Source organism: Anas platyrhynchos, chromosome 1 (genome assembly GCF_047663525.1).
Source record: "Anas platyrhynchos isolate ZD024472 breed Pekin duck chromosome 1, IASCAAS_PekinDuck_T2T, whole genome shotgun sequence".
Classification (NCBI taxonomy): Eukaryota; Metazoa; Chordata; class Aves; order Anseriformes; family Anatidae; genus Anas; species Anas platyrhynchos.
This window is the reverse complement of record NC_092587.1, coordinates 1,008,838-1,030,508: the sequence shown is the minus strand read 5'-3', so window position 1 is coordinate 1,030,508 and position 21,671 is coordinate 1,008,838. Positions and strand designations below refer to the sequence as shown.

General features: G+C 66.2%; 1 protein-coding gene across 1 annotated transcript in view; it reads right to left on the bottom strand.

Annotated features, from left to right (window-relative positions):
- SND1 (staphylococcal nuclease and tudor domain containing 1) overlaps nucleotides 1–10,193 on the bottom strand; it is a 100,908-nt gene extending 90,715 nt beyond the window's left edge. The window contains exons 1-8 of the mRNA XM_072037317.1: nucleotides 10,037–10,193; nucleotides 7,640–7,789; nucleotides 6,485–6,605; nucleotides 3,855–3,933; nucleotides 2,184–2,344; nucleotides 1,800–1,891; nucleotides 517–675; nucleotides 40–146 (exon numbers count right to left, since the gene is read on the bottom strand). Of these exons, the coding sequence (XP_071893418.1) occupies nucleotides 40–146; nucleotides 517–675; nucleotides 1,800–1,891; nucleotides 2,184–2,344; nucleotides 3,855–3,933; nucleotides 6,485–6,605; nucleotides 7,640–7,789; nucleotides 10,037–10,111 (944 nt within the window). The 5' untranslated portion in view covers nucleotides 10,112–10,193. The remainder of the gene's footprint in view (nucleotides 1–39; nucleotides 147–516; nucleotides 676–1,799; nucleotides 1,892–2,183; nucleotides 2,345–3,854; nucleotides 3,934–6,484; nucleotides 6,606–7,639; nucleotides 7,790–10,036) is intronic.
- Nucleotides 10,194–21,671: the final 11,478 nt, after the last annotated feature.

The following is a 21,671-nucleotide window of genomic DNA, read 5'->3' as shown; positions in this document are numbered from 1 at the left end:
CCAGCACCCCCGTGCGCCCGCTGGCAGCCCCGGGCTCACCTCTCGGCCGCGCGCAGCTTGTCGGCCCCGCGGGTGTAGACGGCGATGGACCAGTCCACGCAGCGGGCGAAGCCCTCCTTCAGCAGCAGCTCGGTGATGTTGCCGTTCTGCAGATGGGGAGGGGGGGGTGCACGCTCACACACGGGGCCCCTACGGCATCGGGATTTCTCCTGCCCTGACCCCCCGGTGCCGAGTCCTGCGCAGCCCCTTCGCCGTCACGGGGTCCCCAGTGCCCAAAAACGGTGCAAGGCCTGGTCACGGCACCCCAGGGGCTATCAGAGGACCCCAAAAGACCACAGGGCTCTGCTCAAATGTGCCCTCCTCCATCCCCTGGCAGAGCGCACAGCTCCCAGCCCTGTGGGGCTGCTCCGAGCCCCACGGAGGCACCAGGACCTCGCAGCGAGCTCCAGGAGGGGATAAAGAGCGGCCCCACAGCCCCCAGCACCCCCCCTCCCACCCCTCACCGCCCCCACTTGCCGGGTGCAGGATGGTGCCCAGGATGTTCTGGTTGTGGCAGCTCTCCAGCACGATCTGCACGTCCCTCTGCAGCAGCCGCGACTCCGTGAAAAACTTCGCCTCGGCCGCAAACGGCTCGGGGACCTCCGGGGCGTCCGCCTCCCGCTTGAACGTGGGGCACTGTGGCACAGGGACACACGGTCAGGGCACGGGCGGGATCCCACAGCACGAGCTGGGCCCCAAAAAACTCGGCAAGGGGGAGAGCATCACCCACAGAGACGGGATCATGGCACTGCGGGGCACCTTGGCACGGAGCTGTGCCGCGAGACTGGGCACGGAGCTTGGCCGGCCCCAAAAACCCCATGCCCCAGAGTCAGGAGGCTCTAAAAAGGTCTGATGTGTGCTCCAGCCCATCCTCCCTGCTGAGGCACCTTGGGCAGTCCCTGCCTGCTCAGGAAATTGGGGTTTAAATGGGTGCTCAGAGGGCTGACGGGGCAGGAGCTGGCAGAGCTGCCAGGGACGGACGGGTCCCGGCAGCAGCGGGGCCGTGGGGAGGACACAGCAGCTCCACGGGCACCCCACGGGGCCTCTCCCCGTGCTGGCTCCCCAGGAAAAGTGGAGAGGAGCCACGAGCACAAGACTCGGGCTGGGCTCAGCATCCCAGAAGTGGAGGAGGAAAACCCCAAGTGCCTCGAGATGTGACCAGGGATGTGTGCACAGCCAAGCCCCGCGGCCGCTCCGTGCTGACGCAGCCCTTTACCCGCCCCAGCAAACATTGCCAGGAGCAAACCAGGGCACGGAAACAAACTCCCAGCGCAGTCCTGCTGAGGATGGCAAGGAAAACGGCAAGGTTCAAACGGAAAGGGGAAAAAAATTTAAAAAAATATAAAAAAAAATCACTGGTGCTGCAGCAAAGGGCGCGCCCAGAGCGCACGGAGCAGCAGCCCCCAGCACCGGGGGGCACAGGGATGTCCCCAGCTGCCCCCAAATCCCCCAAAACACAGTCACACAGGGGCTGAGCCCTCCTGGTGGAATGGGGCCATCCCTCCCCCAGCTGCCTGGGACCTTCCCAGGGCATCCCCCACCACGGAGCTGTTACCCACTGACCCCAAGTGTCCCCATCCCGCAGTGACAGCCCCACAACGGTGCGCGCACCCCAGGGGCTGTGCCAAGCACGGTGCCAAGGGACACCCGATGGCTGGCGGGAGCAAAGGGTGGGGGTGAGGCCCCTCGGAGGTGCCAAGAGCACCGAGGTGACAGCGAGCACGATAAGCAGGCAGGGGACAGCAGCAGCCAAACCTCACCTTGATCCCCGAGAGCATGACGGTGACCAGGTAGTAGTCCGGGAGCAGGAGGGCTCTCACCACGCTGCCATCCCGGACGTGCTCTATGATGGCTGCAGGATGAGAGCAGAGGTTGGTGCTGGCCACGGAGGGGCTCAGCAGGAGCTGCAGAGCCAGGGCTGCCCCCCTCCCTCCCCACGGCCACGTGTCACCGCACTGTGAGCGCCGTGCTCGCACAAAGCCAAGAAGAGCATCGCAGCAGCGTGCAGCGCCGTGCGTGCAGGTTTGGGGACAGGCTGGTCCCAAAAGCCACTTACAGGCCAGCCACAAAACCCCAGAGCAGGCAGGGAGGCGCAGCCCCAGCCACACCACCACGTCCCCGTGTCCCCACGGCCACCAGCTCACCATTGACCGGCTTCTGGTGCATGGAGTCCACGAAGTGCCGGGGGTTCTCGATGGTGTACTTGAGGTCCCGGATGGTGTGGGAGCCCGTGCCCTCGCTCCACATCCCCTTTTTGGCACTCTTAGCCTGCTCCTCCAGCTCCGCCAGCCTGCTCTGCTCAGGGCTGCAAGGAGGGGGGACAGAAACCAGGTCAGGGCAGCGCCACGGCGCTCAGCGGGCACGGGGACGAGCAGGCAGGATGCTGGCAGGTCTTGCTTATTTTTATCCCTGGGGACATCCATCTCTCAGGTGCTTTTCTGGATGCTTTAGCACTCTGAACACTCAGGTCTAGGGAGGGCGCAGCCCGGGTGAGCCATGGTTTATGCTGCTGCCAGCAGCGCTCCGTAAATCGAAGCCTCTCCAGCACCCAGGTGGCCAAATACAGCCCAGCACCAGGTTTGGGAGCGAGGGTCGTGGAGATGAGGCTGTGCCAGGGGCTCACCGGGAGCACAAACAGCCCGGGGCGAGCAGCAGGAGGCCTCCAAAGCCAGGAGGCAGCAGCAGGCATCTCTCCACGCCGAGGGGACCGAGGGCACAGCAGCTCCCCGGCACCCCCAGGGCTCCCCCAGCACCTCCAGCAGCCTCCTCTGCCTGCACCTGGGAAGCTGAGGATGGAAGCTCCTTGTGCGCCCGTTAATTAACGCATCCTTTGAATTAGGAGAGCAGCAACAAGCCCCAGGCAGGGTTTAATTGCAGGAAGCTGGGTCCTGTGGGGACTGTGGCACACCAGCAGATCCGCACAGACCGGGGCGGCCGCACGTCCTGCACCCCCCAGCCTCGCAGCAGGCGGCTGCTGGAGCAGAGGGGACAAAGCCCGGCGAGCCCGAGGCCACCAGAAGGTCCCCACGGCACAGGTCCCCTGGCACGAGCACCACAACCCTGAGCACAGCATGGGGCACGTCCCTGATGTCCCTCACAGCCCCGTGCTACATCCCAGGGCCAGGCTCACCACGTGCGTCACAGCAGAGCCCTTGGTGCACCCAGCACGGGGGGACACAGGGTGCCCATGGCTCACCCTGACCGTGCTACAGCTGTGCCTTAATTCCTGGGGGTCACGCAGACCCTACAGGCCCAGGAAGGGGTCACGAAGGTGTTAGGGGGTGGCTGGGCACAGGGACAGGGACTGTGTCCCCGGACAGACAGGGAGCAGGACCCGACAGCGCTCGGGGCTCCTGCAGCGGGGAGCCCGGGCGCAAAGCACCCCGTCCCTGCCCTTGGCAGCGCACGCTGTTTACTCCGTGTACCTGTTTACAAGCTGTGCGACTGAAAACACTGCATGGAAAGCACCCAAGTGTGCCAGGAACAGTTTTAGGAAGCGACACGGGCGAGCTTCCAGCCCAGCAGGCACAGGATGGAAATAGCGTCCCGCCGGTATTTATAGCGCCGGCGCAGCAACCCTCCAACAACGGCCCCCGCGGGGCTGCCGGCACGGTGGGCACGGCCAGGCTTCTCCCAGCACCAAACTGGGACCCCTCTGGTGCCACCAATTCCCAGCAGGGCCGGGATAAAGCCACGGCTCCGAGGCTCAGCCCCGTGCACCCAGCACGGGGGGCGCCCCGCTGCCGGGAACCCAACGGCGGAGCCCCGCGGCGCGGAGCCGCTTCCCGGGGCTGGAAGCACGGCCACGTACGTACTTGTTGGCTCGGATCCCTTCCCGGCGGGAGGCCAGTCCTTCTGCCACCAGGGACTCGGCGATGTTCTCGCCGCTCGTGTCTGTGGGAAGAGGAGAGGCGTCAGAGGAGGCACGCGGAGGGCGCACGGCACCGCGCGGAGAGCCCGGCACCGCGGTGATTTCGCTGAGCGGGGAGGGAAGAGGGGGGCCAGGCCACGAGGCAGGCTCTGAGCGTGGTCTGGGCTCTGTGACGGGCTGCCATCGGGGTCTGGAGGCACCCACCCCACAGTATTTGGGTGGGCTGTGAGACCACCCCCAGGGGAGGGAGCCCCCGGTCCCCCCGTGTGGGCTCACGGAGATCAGAGCCTCGAGGGCAGACCCCAACCCACCTGCACACCCTAATAACCACGCCACCCCGCAGCACAACCCGTGGCTGCCTTGCACCAAGTGCCCCAAAACCCACGCACGGCGCAGAGCTCCCCTGGGACAGCGCTTCCCAGGGGCAGGGGGCCCCCAGCTGGTGCCCAACCCCGCATCCAGGCGGGTTTGGAGACCCCCAGGAGGAGACCTGGCCAGGAGCTGGACCTGATGATCCTCGGGGGTCCCTTCCAACGCGGGATGTTCAATCCTGTGACCCCCCCCCAGCTCCCCTGACCACCTTTGCCAGGCAAAGGGGGCTGCAGCTTTGCTCTCCCCCACCCCAAGCCTACACAGACACCGGGACTGTGGCAACCCCAATCCCCTCACATCGGGGATTACCCCCCCTGCACCTCACCCAGCACCTCCACCTTCTCCCAGCTTTTGGGGAAAGCTCCGTGTGCCCACAAATGTCCCCAGGGAGCGGCGCTCCGGGACCCCCAGCAGTGTCCCACCTCGACGCCCCCCGTCCTGGGGCACGGCGACCCCCCCCCAGCACCGCTGCCGAGGAAGCTGCTGCAGCGCTTCCATATTAATTGCACTTAAACCTTGACAAACTCCATCAGGAAACATTTTATGCTTCATTTCTCACCGCAGCGGCGTGACAGGCTGGGATTTAACAATGAGGACGACACCTACACGGGAGGCTCAGCATTAAAAAAAACCCTTCAAGTGGCAGACAACGAGGCTGCAGATGACTGAAACAAGAGCTCTTCGACTGCTCATGGTGTCACCCAACAACAACCCCCCCTTCCAGGAGTTATTTGTTGCAGGGAACACGACCACATCCAGCCTTTGGTGCTGAGCCGGGTGTCCCATGCGGAGGGGCCGGCTGCGCACACCACCCGGATGGGAAGCAGCAGCTCTCCGAAGGATGCTCGCCCTGCACGCACATCCCCAGGGGCTCCTGGTGCCCTCCAGCTTCAGGCAGGCTCAGGAACAACTCAATATTGACCCAGGTACCTGTGCTTTGGGCTCACCTGGCACCGTTTGGGCACAGGGGACGCCCTCCCCAAATGCGCCTCCTTCCCAAATGCACCTCTCCTTCGCGCCCTCTCCAAATGCGCCCTGGTGCTGGCGTCTCCCCATGCTGCGAGGAGCGAGGGCTGGAGCCTGCCTGCACCCTGAGCACCTCGGGGAGCCTCCTGCCCTGTCCCGGGGCACCCAAGCACCCACCCGGCAGCCCCACGGCACGCACCGAGGGACGAGCTGCGCCCCAGGGAGGCACCCCACGTGGAGCAACTCGTCCCCGCTTCCTGGGAGCTGAGGGTTCAACCAGGAGCCGACCCAGCAGCATATAGGGCAGCAGGGTGCCAGCACTCCCCTGTCCCCAAACCGCCTTCTCCCTACCCCTCTCACCAGAGGGGATCAGAGCCCAGAGCCAAATGGGGCCCAAAAACTCCCCCACAAGCTCAGGCTGGGACTCGGCACTGCAGCAAGTGCTCAAACCAGAGGCTTGGAGGCAACAGGACAACGACAAGATTCCTGCAAGCATCTGGAGGTGGCTGGCCCCGTTACGGGTCCCCCTGCCCCACCGAGGGACCCAGGACACAGTGTTCCCTCTGGGATGGCTCAGCAGCACCAATCCTGCACCGCCAGCTCTTCCCACAAAGAGTTTGTGTTTTTCTTCCCACTTTGTGTTTTCCTTCTCCACCCCTCAGTGCTCAGGTCCCGGCGCTGCCCACCAGGACGTGCAGCTTGCCCAGCCCAGCCCCGGGGGACCAAACCAGAAATGAAGCCCACCCACGCTAGCAGCAGGTCAAACACCCCCAAAAAAAAGGCTATTTGCCCCAAATTGCTTATAGCCTGAGCTGGGGAAAGCTCTGCCTGCAGGTATTGCGCATGGCTCGGGGTTGGTGGCTGGGCTCCAGGCACTCTGCTGCCTGCTCGGGGATGCAGGTAAGCGGGCAGGTAGGTGGGCTCCTTCCAGGTGACTGCTGTCAGCCAGAGGCGAGCGTGAGATTTACGACAAAATTCTCAGCAGATGGAAATCCCTGGGGATTCGCCCAGCGCCGCGACCCAGGCGTGCCCGCAGCGGCACCACCAGAGCAGGGAACCCCCCACAGCTCCACGGGCAGCTGGGACGGCCGCTGGGCATCACCCCCTGCCGAAAATTGGGTGACAAAAAACCACCACCGACCACCCCATCCCACCCATCACCGCATCCCACCCACCCTCCTCGGAGAGCACCCCAGCCGTGAGCCCTGAGCGCCCCCACACCCCCCCGGCGCTCACCTTTGCCCAGGTACACCATGCCATACTCGCGGCCCTGCGGGGTCTTGTACTCCACGGTGAAGCACACCTCCTTCCCAATTAACTTCTTCCGCAGAAACTCCCGGGCTGGGAACCCCCAGGGCTGGAAGGAAAGGAAGGAGAGCAGCGGACATCAGCTCCCCCGCGGGGTGCACGGCGCTGGCACACGCTGAGGTGCCCATGGAGAGGGTGCGGAGCTGGCACGGCTCATCCGTAGCTGTGCCCAGCACGTCCCTGTGTCCCCATCCCTCTGTCCCTGTCCCTCCATCCCCATCTCTCCATCCCCATCCCTCCATCCTTCCTGCACCGGAGGCACGAGCGCGACTCACGGCAGCGCCGGGGCGAGCTCAGCCCCACTCCGGCGCAGCAGCGGGTGGGTGGAGAAAGTGGTCCGGAGGAGAGAACATGACGTGCTAATAAACAATTAGCAAAAACTGACAGGCGTAATTTTTTAAAAGAGTGACATTTAACGGCTGAAGCAGTGTTTAGAAGACAAACTCCCCAGGGAGAGCAATTAGCTGAGCGCTCCGCGCCACCCCCGGGGCTGGGAGGATGGGTGGCCCCAGGCGCAGCTCTCTGCTACCCAACCCTGCTTCTTCCATGCTCTGCGCCAAGCCAGCGGCACGGGCGGCCCCTGCTGCACCCCAAAAATGCAGCATCACCTCCAGGTCCTGTCCCCACGCCTTCAGAGGAGCTGCCAGTGCCAGCACTGCCTGCGACCAGGTCCCCGGAGTCCCCGCTCAGCCCCAGCCGGAGCTCACCGAGCCCCACGGGGGGCTGAAGCCTGATCCCGATCCCTGCTCTGATTAATGCTCCTCCACCCACAGCTAACGAGGTGCCTGCTCCAGACACGCAGAGGGTGCAGGGCCCTCGTGCAGACCCCTTCTCTTGGAGCCCTGAGGCTGAAGATGAGCGAGGAGGATTTCCACAGGGTGCAAGGCGAAGCTCTTCGCACCGCCGTCACCAAAGCGCACCGGGAGGAGAGATCTGAGCAAAACCCACGGGTCTCCGAGGCACGAATTCACCCCCAGCATCTCCCCCTGCTCCACCTCCTCCCCGACCACGAGCGAGAGACCCCAGCACCGCGTCCCCAGGTCCCCGGGCACACCGCAGGGACGCGCGCCGGGGGGCACCCACCTCATCCGGGGTGTCCTTGGCGTCCGGCTGCCCGGCGGCGGCGCGGCGCGCGAGGCTGCCGGCACGGATGTTGCTGAGGTTGATCTGCCTCTCGGGAGGGGGCCCGCCGCGGGGCTGCCCACGGACGATGATGGCACAACCCGAAAGCACCTGCGGGGAGGCACAGGGTGAGCGGGGACCACCACGAGACACCCGGACCCCCACCCACGCACCCAGCCGAGCCCACACCATTGCGCACTGAGTTACCAGAACGTGTCCTGGGCACGCCGAACATCCCAGCCCCCCCTCACCACCCAGCACCACCACTCCTGGGGCAGTTTCAGTGCAGGAAGGACGCAGGAGATGGGATTTTTAGTCCCGACCCTGGTCATGTCCCCCTGGGGGGCTGTTTCTGCCCAGAGCTCGGAGCCGGGAGCCCCACGCGTGCTCGCTGTGTTCCCATCCTGTCCCATCCGTCCCTCCGGGCTCCAGCAGCCCCATCGCCTCCCGCTGCCACTCGGGAGAATTTGGGAGGGCGCAGGGGCAGCAGGGCACGGCTCTGCCTCCTCCAGGGTGCTGGGCACAGCAGAGGCACCCACAGGATGTGCTGGGGGACCCTCAGTGGCACCGGACCTGTCCCACTGCTGGAGGTGGCAACCCACTTCTCTTGGTCCCACCCTAGCCCCACGCCCAGGTGGGTTTGGAGACCCTCCCCCAGCCCCTGGTCCCAGTGCCAGGTCCCAGCCCCATCCTCGTGCAGCTCCCTGGGGGTCCGAGGGCCATATGGAACCCCCCCCCTCAGAGCCGCCCCCCTCCCCAGACCGAGCAGCCCCAGCTCCCGCAGCCTCTCCTCGCAGCAGGGGGGGGGCTCCAGGTCCTGCAGCACCCCGGGGGCCCTGCGCTGGGCTCCCCCCAGCCTTCCCAGTCCCCTTTCATACTGGGGGCACACACGGGGCCCAGTTCCCCAGCACAGCCCAGGACGTTCACCTCTCACACGGCAACGGCTCGGGGACCCCCACCGGGACCCCCAGCACCAACCCCCCGTGCACACCACGAGCTGCTGGGCTCCGTGCTGCCGCCCACCACCCCCGGGGCTGTTCAGCCACCCTCTGACCCCCCCGGTGCCCGGCACAACCCTCCGGGGTGGCCACCCTCGGCCCCAAGCCGTGATTTTTGGAAGAGGTCCCGGGACCCTCTCCAAAACCCAGCCCCGTGACGGTCACCAGCAAAAATAAATTTAAAAAATAAGTTTTTTTTTAACAGATTTGCCTGCACATGGCCACGAGCTGCCCGTTCACCGGTGCCAGCCCGGGCACGTGCCGGGGATCCTCCTGCTCCCGGTTCCAGCCCATGCTGGGTGCCACCCGCGGGCAGCCCCGGGGTTGGGTTTCGGCAGGCGCTGGCTCCCTGCCCGCCTGCAGCCCTCGTCCGGCCGCCGAGCCAGGGCCGGGCGCTGCAGGGCTCGGAGGTTTCGTTGGGGTAATTAACCCCGAGCTTTAATTTATAGGGTGCGGGGAGAGAGCTGGGTGCTGGAACCGTTCGTCCCGTTACCGTCACCCCGGGGTCCGGGTTTTTGGCCACCTTTGCACGCCCGGCACCCTGACGGGGCAGGAGGGGCTCGGAAATTCTGCAAAAACGGGGAAATGGTGAGAAAGGGACGGGCCCCACGGGACGGGGAGCAGCGGTGGCAACGGGGACGGGGCCACCCGGTGTCCCCGGTGCCCACGTGTGGCACCCGCCCCGGCCCCGCTGCCCCCACGTGCGCACGTCCCATGGGTGGCACGAGGCCAGGAGGAACCGGGCGCTTTTCGGGGGGGTCCCCGGTGCCCCCCCAGGAACCGGGCGGTGCCACCGGGACCTGGCAGCGCCCCCCGAGCTGCCGGACCCCCGGGGGCAGCCCCCGGCCCGTGCCCCCAGCCCACGTTCCCCGGTTTCCCCCGGAGCCCCCCGGCCCGGTGCGACCCCGGTGGAGGTGGGGGGGGCTCCGGGGCTGTCCCAGCACCATCCCCGGGCCGATTCCCAACCCCCCCTCGGCGGGTTTCGGTTCCGGGCCACGCCGCACCGGAATGGGGGGGGGGGCAACCGGGGCCCGGCTCCGGGATTAGGACTGTGCAGCGCCCCCAAGCCCCGTCCGGTACAACCGGGGGGGGGAGCACCCAGCCCCACAGCCCACCCCAGACCCCCAAAACCGGGGGTGACGGCGGGGGACGGGGCAGCCCCCCCGGTGCCGGTACCCCCGGGAGCAGGTCCCGGTAAAGGGGGGGGACCGGAACCAAGCCCCAACCCCCCCCCCAAACCCCGGTTCGCAACCGGAGAGCACCGGATGGGGATGAACCGGGGGGGGGGCTGGGGAGCACCGGGGGGGCAGCGAACGGGCCCGGTGCGATCCCGGTACCGGTGCCGGTTCCCGGCCCTTACCATCTTAACGATGCCGCGCTGCACGGTGAGGGGGGGCGCGGGGCCGCCCTGCCCGGGGGCCGCCCCGGAGGCCATGGCGGGGGCGCGGCGGCGGCGGCGGGAGCGCGGCGGAGGGAGCGCGGAAGGGACCCGCGGGGCGGGGCCAAGGGGGCGTGGCCTCTTTCGCGCCGCCGCGCCCCGCCCCGCGCCACCGCCGCCGCGCCGGCCAATGGGAGGCGAGCCCCGCCGTAAGCCCCGCCCCTCCCCGCCGCGCGCCGGCCAATGGCGGGAGAGCGGAGCCGGCGCGCCGGGCGGAGAGGTTGCCGCGCGGGTGACGTCACCGCGAGGCCACGCCCCTCAAGCCACGCCCCCTCCCCGCAGCCCCGCGGAGGGGGGCGGGACTTCCGGGGCACGCGGCGCCAGGGACACGTCGGCAAAGGGGGGCCCCGCGCTCCCACGTGGCCTCCGCCGCGCCGGGGGCGGGGCTTCGCCGGGACACGCCCCCCTCGTTTGTGACGTCACCGCCGCGCCCCGGCGGCGCGCCGGCGGGACGGGAACGGGACGGGGGAGACGGGGGGGGACGGGGGGAGGGGGCTGGGACCACCGGGGGGGGCTCGGGACCGGCGGGGGGGTCCCCGTGGTGCCCCCCCCGCTCCGCACCCCCAGCCCTGGGGGTCCCGGTGCAGGGGGTGCCCCCGGTGACAGCCCCCCCGGGACCCCCCCCAGCCCCCCCGGGACCCCCTGGACCCCTCCTGAGCCCCCCCTGGACCCCCCGGACCCCCCCAGCCCCTCCAGGACCCCCCCAGCCCCCCCGGGACCCCCCCGAGCCACCCCGGACCCCCCTCGGACCCCCCCCCCCGGGACCCCCCGGACTCCCCCCGGGCCCCCCCAGCCCCTCTGGGACCCCCCCCGCCCCCATCCGCCGCCTCCCGGTTGTTGGGGGTCGGGGAACGGGACCCCTGCACCCCCCCCGAGTCCCCCCGAGCCCCCTCAGACCCCCCCCCCGGACCCCCCCGGACCCCCCCCAGCCCCTCTGGGACCCCCCCCGCCCCCATCCGCCACCTCCCGGTTGTTGGGGATCGGGGAACGGGACCCCCGCACCCCCCCCCCCCACCGGCGGGGGTCACCGGGGCCGTGCAGGGGGGGCCCTGCCCGGTGGCTTCGTCCCCCCCCCTGCCCCGTCCTGAGCCCCGGGGGGGGGGGGTGCTCCGGGCACTGCTCCCAGTCCCAGCCGGGCCGGTGCCGTTCGGGGGTGGCTGGAAACCGGCGTCCTCGTGCTCGTGGTGGGCACAGCGAGCCCCCGGGGCACGTGGAGGTGCACTGTGTGCATCGCTCCCAGGGCACGCAGAGACCCCAATCACATGCAGACCCCAATCATGCACTGACCCCAACCACACACAGACCCCAATCACACAGACCCCAATCACACAGACCCCAATCACACAGACCCCAATCACACACAGACCCCAGAACGCACAGACCCCAGATCACAGACCCCAATTGCACACAGACCCCAGGTCACGCTGACCCCAGGGGGCATGCACAGACCCCAGGGCACACAGTGATCCCCAAGCATGCAGCGATCCCAGGGCACATGCAGACCCCAAATCACAGACCCGAGGGCACGCACAGACCCCAGATTCCACACAGACCCCAGGATACACAGCAATCCCAGGGCACACACAGACCCCAATCATGCACAGAACCCCAATCACACACAGACCCCAGAACGCACAGACCCCAGATCACAGACCCCAATCACACACAGACCCCAATCACACAGACCCCAATCACACACAGACCCCAATCACACACAGACCCCAGATCACAGACCCCAGGCACACACAGACCCCAATCACACAGACCCCAATCACACACAGACCCCAATCACACACAGACCCCAGATCACAGACCCCAATCACACACAGACCCCAATCACACACAGACCCCAATCACACACAGACCCCAGATCACAGACCCCAGGCACACACAGACCCCAATCACACACAGACCCCAATCACACACAGACCCCAGATCACAGACCCCAATCACACAGACCCCAATCTCTCCCAGCCCCATGCAGCCCCCAGCACCGTCCCATCCCACCCCACCCCACACCCCACCCACTCCCCAAACCCCACGAGCGTGCACAGCACATCAAGGTCCCCATGGGGCACCGGGCACGCTGCGCCCTCGGGACAGACCAGACCCCGCCGGTGTCCTCCAGCCACCCCGGGTGGCATTTGGCAGCCTGGCTGCTGACGGCTGCTCCCAACGGGGGGGGGCTCGGCCCCTTCCCGGTGGTCCCGGTGGTCCCGGTGCTGTGCCCTACCCAAAATCTGGGGTCCCTGGGGCAGGTTGGTGCCCCGCCGCACGGTGCCCGCCCGTCCCTGCCCTCGGTGGGGTTTCATTTCCTCGCTCCCGTCCCGTTTGGCGGTGCTTGATGGATGTGTTTGTTTTCTCCCCCTTTTTTCCTTTTTAATATTTCGTGCCGTGATTCACGAGCGCCAGGATGAGCGATGGCGTGTGAAGGGCAGGAAATCATCCCCCTGCCCGCCAGCCCGGCACGGCCGCTCCCGTACTGGGATTTATGGGGTGAGTGTGGCCAGCCTCCCCGTGCTGCCTTCCCACAGCCCCATCCCACAGCCCTGAGCCCCTTCCCACAGCCCCAGACCCCATCCCACAGCCCCAAGCCCCTTCCCACAGCTCCAAGCCCTGTCCCGCAACCCCAAACCCCATCCCAATCCCAAACCCCATCCCAATCCCAAACCGCATCCCAGTCCCAAGCCCCATCCCACAGCCCCAAGCCCTGTCCCGAGCCCAGTCCCACAGCCCTGAGCCCCTTCCCACAGCCCCGAGCCCCTTCCCACAGCCCCAACCCCAGTCCCACAGCCTGGAGCCCCATGCCACAACCTGGAACCCCATCCCACAGCCCTAAACCCCATCCCACAGCCCCAGTCCCTGTCCCACAGCCCCAACCCCAATCCCATAGCCCCAAGCCTGGTCCCACAGCCCCAAGCCCCATTCCATAGCCCCAAGCCCCATCCCATAGCCCCAGGCTCCATCCCACAGCCCTGAGCCCTGTCCCACAGCCCCAAGCCTCATCCCAGTCCTGAACCCCATCCCACAGCCCCATCCCACAGCCCCAAGCCCCGTCCCACAGCCCCAAACCCAGTCTCACAGCCGAGTCCCCTGGCACAACCCCACACCAGCCCCCACTGCGGCTCCCCCCCCAGCCCAAGGGCTGCCAGTTTCAGCCAGAACCTTTAATAATCGCCTTTTCTGACTGAAGAAAGAAAGTCGGGGTGTAGGTGGGAGCCCTTTGATGAAATAGGTTCCCTCGGCTGCTGACTCACCCGGGCTTTTAACTCCGAAGCGCGCTCCCCGTAGGAGAAAACCACCCCCCCGTGAGGAGTGGGAGCCACCCCCTTGGGAGCGCCCCAAAAGACCCCGAGCAGCCCCCGCAGGCAGAGGAGCCCCAAGGAGGCAGGGACTGGCTTGTGGGGGCACGGAGCTGACCCCCCTCCGCCGTGCGCACCCCCCGTGCCCAGAAGGATGGGGATGGTGCAGCCATATGGGGCTGGGGGCACGGGGCAGGAGCTCCCCACGAAGCCCCCGGGGGCTGCAGCCACCTCGGCGAGGTGTGAGGGGGTGTGAAATGCGCCCATGGGGCGAGGCACAGCCCCGTGGAGGAGGAGGAGGAGGCGAAGGCTGCCCTGGGTGCCCAAAATCCTGAACACCCTGCTCTCCTTTCGGCAGGGCAGGTAAGCAATTCCCAGAAGTGCTCCAAGAGCCAGCCCCGGTCTCACCACCCCAAACAGCTCCAGGACCTCCCCGCACCCATGGGTGCAGGCAGAGGGGGACAACACCATCTGGGAGGGGAAGAGGCCCCCGGCACCCACCAGCAGGATGCGGCCGTGTCCCGTGCGCTGCGAGCGGCTCAGCCCCCAGGGTGGGCACGGAGGGGCTGGCTGCATGGGCTGTGCCGTGCTCCCTGCTGAGATTCCCGCAGAAAAGGACCCAAATCTGCCCATCACGGGCACAATGGGGACAGCTTCGCAGTGCCCAGCCACCCGCTGAAGCCTGGAGTTGATCACGGTGAGGGGTTAATTAAGGCTCAGCAGAGCTCGCTCACGTCTGCCCTGAGAGCTCAGGGCTGGGGGTGACCCCCGGGGGCTCCCCCCTTCCCCAGCCGCCCCCCTGTCCATGGTGGCCCCCGGCCGCCCCGCTCCCAGGTCCCACTGTCCTGTCCTGTCCCTGTGCCATGGGGACACCGCTGGCACCGGGAGATGCCACCAGCCCGAGGCGTTGCTTGGAGCCTCCCCGCGAGCAGCGTCTCCGTTCCGTGGGGCTCTCCACCTGCCTGTCGGGGGCTCTGCTCGTTTTGCTTAATGAGCGGTTTTTAATTAAACCGTCCTGCTGCACTAAGTCAAACGCCCTGCAGAAATCCAATCACCCTATATCAACGCAGGTGCCGTCAACAGCCAGACCCACGGGGCACCTAAACAAGGAGCTGAGGACAAGGACGGATCCCTCGTGCACCAACAGCACCCCGCTGCTGAGCGGCTCCCAAACAGCACCCCAGCTCCTTCCCTGGGCTTTGCCCTCCCCCTGGGACTTCCTACACAGCCCTCCGCACCCTGGAAGTCCCCCTTTGGTGCCAGGGGTGGTGGGGGGCACCTGGCTGCTGGTGGGTGCCCTCGGGGGGCAGCAGAGCCAGGCACTGACTTGCTCCAGTCCTGGGCAGCTGAGGCTGGGAACCAAACCTCCCCGCAGCTCCCTGCCCTGCTGGAGGTGCAGCAGGGATGGGGCATGGCTGTGAGGAAGCTGAGATTACACCTCCTCCTCTTCCTCCCCCTGATATCCTTGCTGGAGCTGCCCCTGGTGGCATCCGAGCCAGGGCTGCGTGGGCTCCCTGCCCTCCGGTCCCTGCCAGGGGGAGGGAGAAGGGAGCAGATCCGGAGAGCCCCATGGGGTGGGGGGATGCCCCAGGGCCCCCAGCCCCAAGGGATGGGCACTGCCCCAGCGGCAGAAGGCTCACATCCACATTCAGCTCCGTGCCAGGGGTCAGGATGTCCCCCAAAAGGGACAAAGGGATGGGTGTGCCCAGCTCCACCTGCCCTGCTGGCAGCCCTGTGCCAAATCTCTGCTCTGGGACCTCAAAACCTCAAAAGCTGCAGCTGGAACTGGCCAGTTATCAGGAGAGCATCTCCCCATGGCAAAGTGGAGTTTTCCTGGGGTCAGGAACATAACTTGCTGATTTTTTTTACGTGTGTTCAGATCCATTCCTTCCTGCTGGGCCCCCTCAGGCTGCCCAGCCACCCAGCACGATGCCAGGAAAGACGTTTTCAGGGCCAGCTGCGGGGATGCCGCAAAGGCTCCACATGGGATTTTGGGGGCTGCAGCTGCACTTCTTACAGCTGATTTCCTTCTTTCCTTTCTTTCCTTCTGTTTCCTTCTTTCCTCTCTCCCCCCCAGCACCGCCTGCACCAGGACTGGAGAGTCTCCCTCGTGGTGCTGGTCTCCCAGGGAAGGACGTGAAACACAAGAGAATCGTGGCTGTGCTGGGGCAGGGGAGGGAGGAGCTGCAGACACCACCTCTGAGCCCCCTCCGGCAGCACCATTAAACCCTCTCCATCCCCAGGAGCTCCCTGCCCACCTCTTAGGGGTAAATTTGTGAAAGTGGATCTGAAGCAGAGATCCTGGGATTGATGTCCACGGCCAGGCTGAAGCGAGCTGTGTTCTGCTTTGAAATGAAGTACCGGGTTGGAGAAACAGTAATTATGCCATGATGATAAACAGCAGCGCCTGTGACACGGCCAAGTTCACCAGAAATAGCAATCCGTCATCCCAGCACACAGTGGAAGTTGTTAAGGTGCAAAAACCTTTCCTGGCTTTCTGGGCTGGGTTCTGAGGCACGCTGCAGTGCTGGGTATTTGCACGGCATGGTCTGAGCTCCAGGCAGAGACCTGGAGCACAGGGTGTGGAGACCCCAACCCAGGACCACACACTCCTCAGGTGACAGTGGCACAGGAGGTGCAGGCTCAGGGCCAGGGGAACACCAGAGAGGACAGGGAGCGAGGTGCCAGCACCCAGCACTGCTTCTGGGGGGACTGCAGGCTGCCCTGCTGCGTGCCCCCCACTCTGTCACTGCCAGGATTGCCCTCCTGTCACCACCTGCCTGACATCATCCCACTGTGCCCTGTCCCTGCCCCGAAACTCTCCCAATATGCTGCACACCAGAGCTGCCGTGCTTCTGGCCATGAAGGAAATGCCCACAAAGAGCTCTTCCCTGAGACACAGAGGCAGATGGACAGGAGACAAACGAGCACAAACTGCAGGCAGCACGGCAGGGCCTGGAGGATGTCTCCACTTCTCCAACTCTCTCTCTTCCTGTCTCTCCATCTCTCCTTCTCTCCATCTGCCTACCTGTCCACCTCTCCATCTCTTCACTTCTCCATCTCTCCCTGTATGCACATCTCCACATCTCCATGTGTCCACATCTCATCTCCATGTGTCCACATCTCCACATCTCCATGTCTCCACATCTCTGACTATTTCATCATCTGTCCATGTCTCCATCCCATCATCTTTCCATCTCTCCATCTCTCCCCCTCTCCATTTCTCCACCTCTCCATCTCTCCACCTCTCCACCTTTCCACCTCTCCATCTCTCCACCTCACCACCTCTCTACCTCTCCATTTCTTCACCTCTCCACCTCTCCATTTCTCCACCTCACCATCTCTCCACCTCTGCACCTCTCCACCTCTCTTTCCCTCGCCTCCCCTCGCCTCTCCGGACGTCTCCTCCCCTCCGTGCCCGCCCTCGCCCCGTCCCCGCCGCTGTTCACGCTCCCGCCGCTGCGCCCAGGACGCACGGCCCGGCGCCCCGCGCTCCCGCTTTCCCCAGCCCTGCCCCGGCCCGAAGGGCTCCGAGGGCAGCCCCGAGTTGGGGGGGAACCCTGCGGGCTCCATCCGCCGCCGGGGGAGCGGCGGGCACCGCTCGCCTCCGCCGCGCCGGCCCGTGCCCCGCGCCGCACCCCCGGCAGCCGCCTGCGCGCTCGGCCCCCGGTGCGCACAGCCCGGGGACGCGCCCCGCCGCTCCCGGCCCTGCTCGACCCCGCGTCGCCGAGGCCCCCGCGGCTCCCCGCCGCCTCCCGCCCGCAGCCGCCGCCCGGTTCGGCACGGCCCGGCGCGGGGCGCAGCGGCGAGGCCCGGGGCGGCGGCGGCGGCCGCTTGGAGAGGCCGCGCCGTGCGCCCTGCTCGGTGCGCGGCGGCGGCGGCCGCGGCACGGCGGGGGGCCGGGGCGGCGGGGTGCCGCCGGGGACCGGAGACGGCCGGCGCCGGGGGGGAGCGGCGGAGCCATCCCGGAGCCGCCGGGGCCCCCGCGCCCCGCCGCGCCCCGCGCCGCGCTCCCCGGTGGCGCGTTACGCACGGGGCTCCCCCGGTCCCGCGGCTCCGCCGGGGCTCCCCGGTGCCCGGAGCGGAGCGGGAGGCCCGGCCCCGGGTGCCAGCGCTCCCCGAGCCGCTCGGCCCCGGCTCCGGCTCCCGCGGGCGGCCAGGGGGAGAGGGGGACCGGGGCTCCCCGGGGCCGTCGGGGGGGCTGCGCCGCGGCTCCCCGGGGGCTGGGTCCGGGCCCGGGCCCGTGCCCCGGAGGGCTGTGGTTAATGTGTAATTCGGAGCATATGGCATTTTCAAAGGCGGCCTCTCGTGCGGGGAGAGTGGGGGCCGGGAGCGGGGTGCTAATAATGGCCAATTACTCCCGGGGCTGGGCGAAGAGGGCCGCGTCGCAGGGCTCCTCGCTTGCTAATATTTGCTCTTCAAATATTTTGCTTGAAAGGTTTACAACGTGTTTTTATCTGCGGGCCGGGCGAGGGGGGCCATCTGTGCCGGGCCTCGGGCTGCACACCGGGGCAGTCCCCGCAGTGCCCATCCACCCCGGGCCGCCTTCTATTTGTTCAACGCAGGAAAAAAAATATATCTACGTAATAAAACAGAATCTGGCCTCGATTTATGATTGAATCCCAAGCACTCTACCATATGGCAGGTGTGTCTGCAACACAGCCTGTCCCTGTTTGCTTTGCGGGGGACGCGGGAGCGCAGCCCCCGGGGCTCGCGGGGCACCGGCCGGGCTCCGGGGAGGCTCCGCCGGGGGCTGCGGGGATGCTCGGGGCGGGATGCGGCGGGGCACCTGCTGTCCGCCGCCCGCTGGTGCTGAAATACCGGCGGCACCACCGGCACCGGCCCCGCTGCCCGGCTCGGGGGGCTCCGCCGGGGCTCGGGGCCGGCCGCGTGGGCTGGGCGCGGCTGCTGGGTCCCCATCGGGGCCGCCCCTTCCTCCCCTTCCTCCTCTTCCTCCTGCCCCGTGACATCACGGCCCCGCTCCCTCTCGAGCAGCCCCGCACGGCAGCAGCACGGCAGCACCGGCTGGCTCCGAGGACGGCCCGGTTCGGCTCCACAGGTACCGACCCCCCCCCGGGAGCCCCCATGCGCGGGGACGCGCTCGCATGGGCACGCGTGCTTATACAGGAGGCTGTGGACACACGGGCGCATGCACGAGCACTTGCACACCTGTAGGTGTGCACGGGCACATGTGCACAGCCTTGCACCGAGGAAGGGATGTGTGCGTGCATAAATGTGCGTCCAGGCACAAAAGTGCACTCGGGTGCACAGATCTGCACCAAGGAAGGAACGTGTGCCTGTGTAAATGTGCACCCACGCCCAAAAGTGCACTCCGATGTGTGTGTGCGTGCGCTCACGTACAGGTGTGCACGCTTCCACGCACGGCTGCACACACAGAATTTAGGGCAGGACGCGGGAGGGCTGCGTGGGGAGTGCGGGGTCGTGATTTCTGGTCAGGGCAGGTTCACCTGTGCAGCCACAGCGAGCGATTCCTGGTGGCAGTGGGGTGGTGAGGATGCTTTAACGCTGGGAAGGTTTGGAGTTTCCTCTGGGAACGGTCTGCTCTGCTCTGTCCCAGTCCATTCCTGTCCCGTTTACTCCTTTCCTCTCCTCTCCTCACCTCTGCACAAAGCCCACGCTCACCACGCCTCTGGCTACAGCTGAGGTCCCCCAACAGCACCCAAGGAGCTCACACCTCTGAGCCGTTTTTGGCTTTCTCAATGCACCCATGGGGAAAGAAGTCCCTGGGTGTCCTGCTGGAGCACTGGCCAAGCCCTCGGGTGGCACAAAGCTGGGGAATGCCAGCGGGGCTACGCTGACCCCCATGGGGAAACACATCCCGGTGGGTAAGGTTTGTTCTCTGCCACCATGCACAGCCTCGGGAGCTTTGCACAGGGGCAATTTGCCCCCTTCCTAGCGGAGAGGGAGACCGGGTGCACTGCTTGTTGGTGTTTCGGGGAGATCTCTGAGTTCCCCCTCTTGTTGAGTTACTTGGATTTATTTTGCTTTTGTTGAACTTTGCAATCACAGTCAGTGTCTCCAAACAACATCCCCAAGCTGTGTGGGGAGGCATTGGAAAGATGCTGTGGGATTAGGAGTCTCCAGCAGGGAGACCCTTGTGCTGGGGACAGGCAGGAGTTTTCTGGGGTATTTTGGGTTAAACTCCAGGTTTAGCAGGCGTGCAGGAGGCTGCCTGTGACTTCTTTAAGGCAGCAGTCGCAGCAGCAGCCACAGGGCTGTGTGGCACCTCCGTGGCTCAGCACGCTGCTCAGTAACCGCCACAGCTGCTACTGCACGAGCAGGGAGGGGACTGGGATTTTCCTTGTGAGAGGGGCTGGCACCAGTGCCCTCACTGGAACCATCCCCAATCCTCTCTGCACTGTGAGACGTGGGGCTGCGCAGTGGGGCTGCCCCCCTGCCCCCAGTGAAAGCTGTTTTGTGGAGCACTTGGGGCAGTGCTTGCTCCAGAGGGGTTTGGTGCCATGGTTTGCTGTGCCGGAGGAAGGAGGCTGTGGCTTTGGTGTCTCAATCCATGGGAAAGCCTGAGGATCTGGGGTGAGGGAAGGTTCAGCAGGCAAACAGAAGCACTCAGGGACTTGGGAAAGTTCTCAGGGACTCTGAGAGCGTGAGTGTGCGTGGGGAAACCCAGCCACCATCTGCTGAGCTGCCAGAGGTGATGGCAGAGCGCTGGCACGGCTCCGGCTGGAGGAGGAGAGGCTCCTTGTCAGCGGGTTGTCCCTCGCAAATGTCCCTTGGCTGGGCGACACAGGGCTGTAAATCCAGCCCCACGCCATTGTCTGCAGCTGAGCAACCCTGGATTTATGGCAGGGCAATCAGAGCACGGAGCCAGACCACGGCCCTGGGATAAATACGCCGCGAGACGGTGACGCTGCCTGCGCAGAAGCAGGGGAAGCGGTGAGCTCACGCACTTGTGCCTGGAGCTGCTGGGCAGGCAGCAGAGAGAGGGGTTCAAGTGGGTGATAAACAGCTTGTGAATCAGCACGGGAGCTGTTGCACATGAAAACAGAGCTCCCGATCCTGCTTTTTCTCGGGCTTGTGTAAAGCAGCAGCGGCTCTGCAGAGCCCACGGCACCGCGCTCCTGTGGGTGCCGGGTCCTGCTCCCATGGCGTGGACCTGGAGGGATTTCAGGGAGGCTGGTGAAGTTCTGATTCACGTGGGAAAGAGCAGCTGGGTTCAAAATAAATCGAGGGGAGGCTGGAGGAGGCTCAGAGGAGGGCAGTGCCACCGGAGGCCATGCAGTGAGGGCAGCGTTCACCCCTGGGGGCAGCCACCCTGCAGGCACAGAGCGCTGCACCGGGAGGTTGGGGACACTCAGTGCTGACAGCAGCCCCTCACAGCAGAAGAGGCGATGAGAGAGAGGCAGAAATCCGTGACGTCCTTGTGGGATGTAGGGGAAGAAGAGGGAGGCACTGCTCCCTGTCCCCTGAAGTGACAGGACTGGGGGAAGCAGCAGCAGGGCTGTCAGGAGGCAGCGCATGGAGCTGGGCTGGCATGGGATAAAAGGGAGCCTGATGCTGTGTGCTTGCAAAAAAAAACAGGGCCAATTTGGAGATGCAGAACCCCCATGGGGTTACGAACAGGAGGACCCCCCCTGGCAGGGGAAGCTCCTGAGCTGTGGATTACTGCAGCCGGGGAGGTTTGGAGACGTCACCCGGTGCTGGCCTGGAGGTCACCGGCTCCCCGAGGTGTGCGCATCCCCTGGCTGCTGGTAGAGCCAGGACATGGGCTGCAGAAATACGTGGGTCATGTCCCTGTGAGTCTCCCATCAGCTCCTCTGCCCCCAGAACCTCCTGCCCTGAGCCCGGCTCCGGGGTGGGCACAGGGAACCCCCCACCAGCCGCGGCTCATCCCCAGGAGCGCACGGAGGCACCGGGACGCGGCTCTGCCAAGCCAGCTGTGCTGCACGCCCTGGGTACAGGCAGTGCTGGGGCAGTGCAGGCAGCGCTCCCTGCACCTCCCCAGGCACCTCGGAGCCCGAGGGTCACTTTAAAGTACCTGTGAGCACTTTAAAGTGCCTGTGAGCACTTTAAAGCCCCATTCCGTTTGCGCTCCCCTGGAGTGCAGTGATTTTCCAAAGGGTCCGATGCCCTCGAACATTTCCATCCTCCTCTGGGTACTTCTGCTCTTGCTCCCTTTTCTTCTTGCAGGGGACGTGGCCGAGCCCTGGGCACTGGGCACTGCTTTATCCCCCCTCACAAAAACCCCACCTGAAAGTTCCCCGGCACGGGAAGCC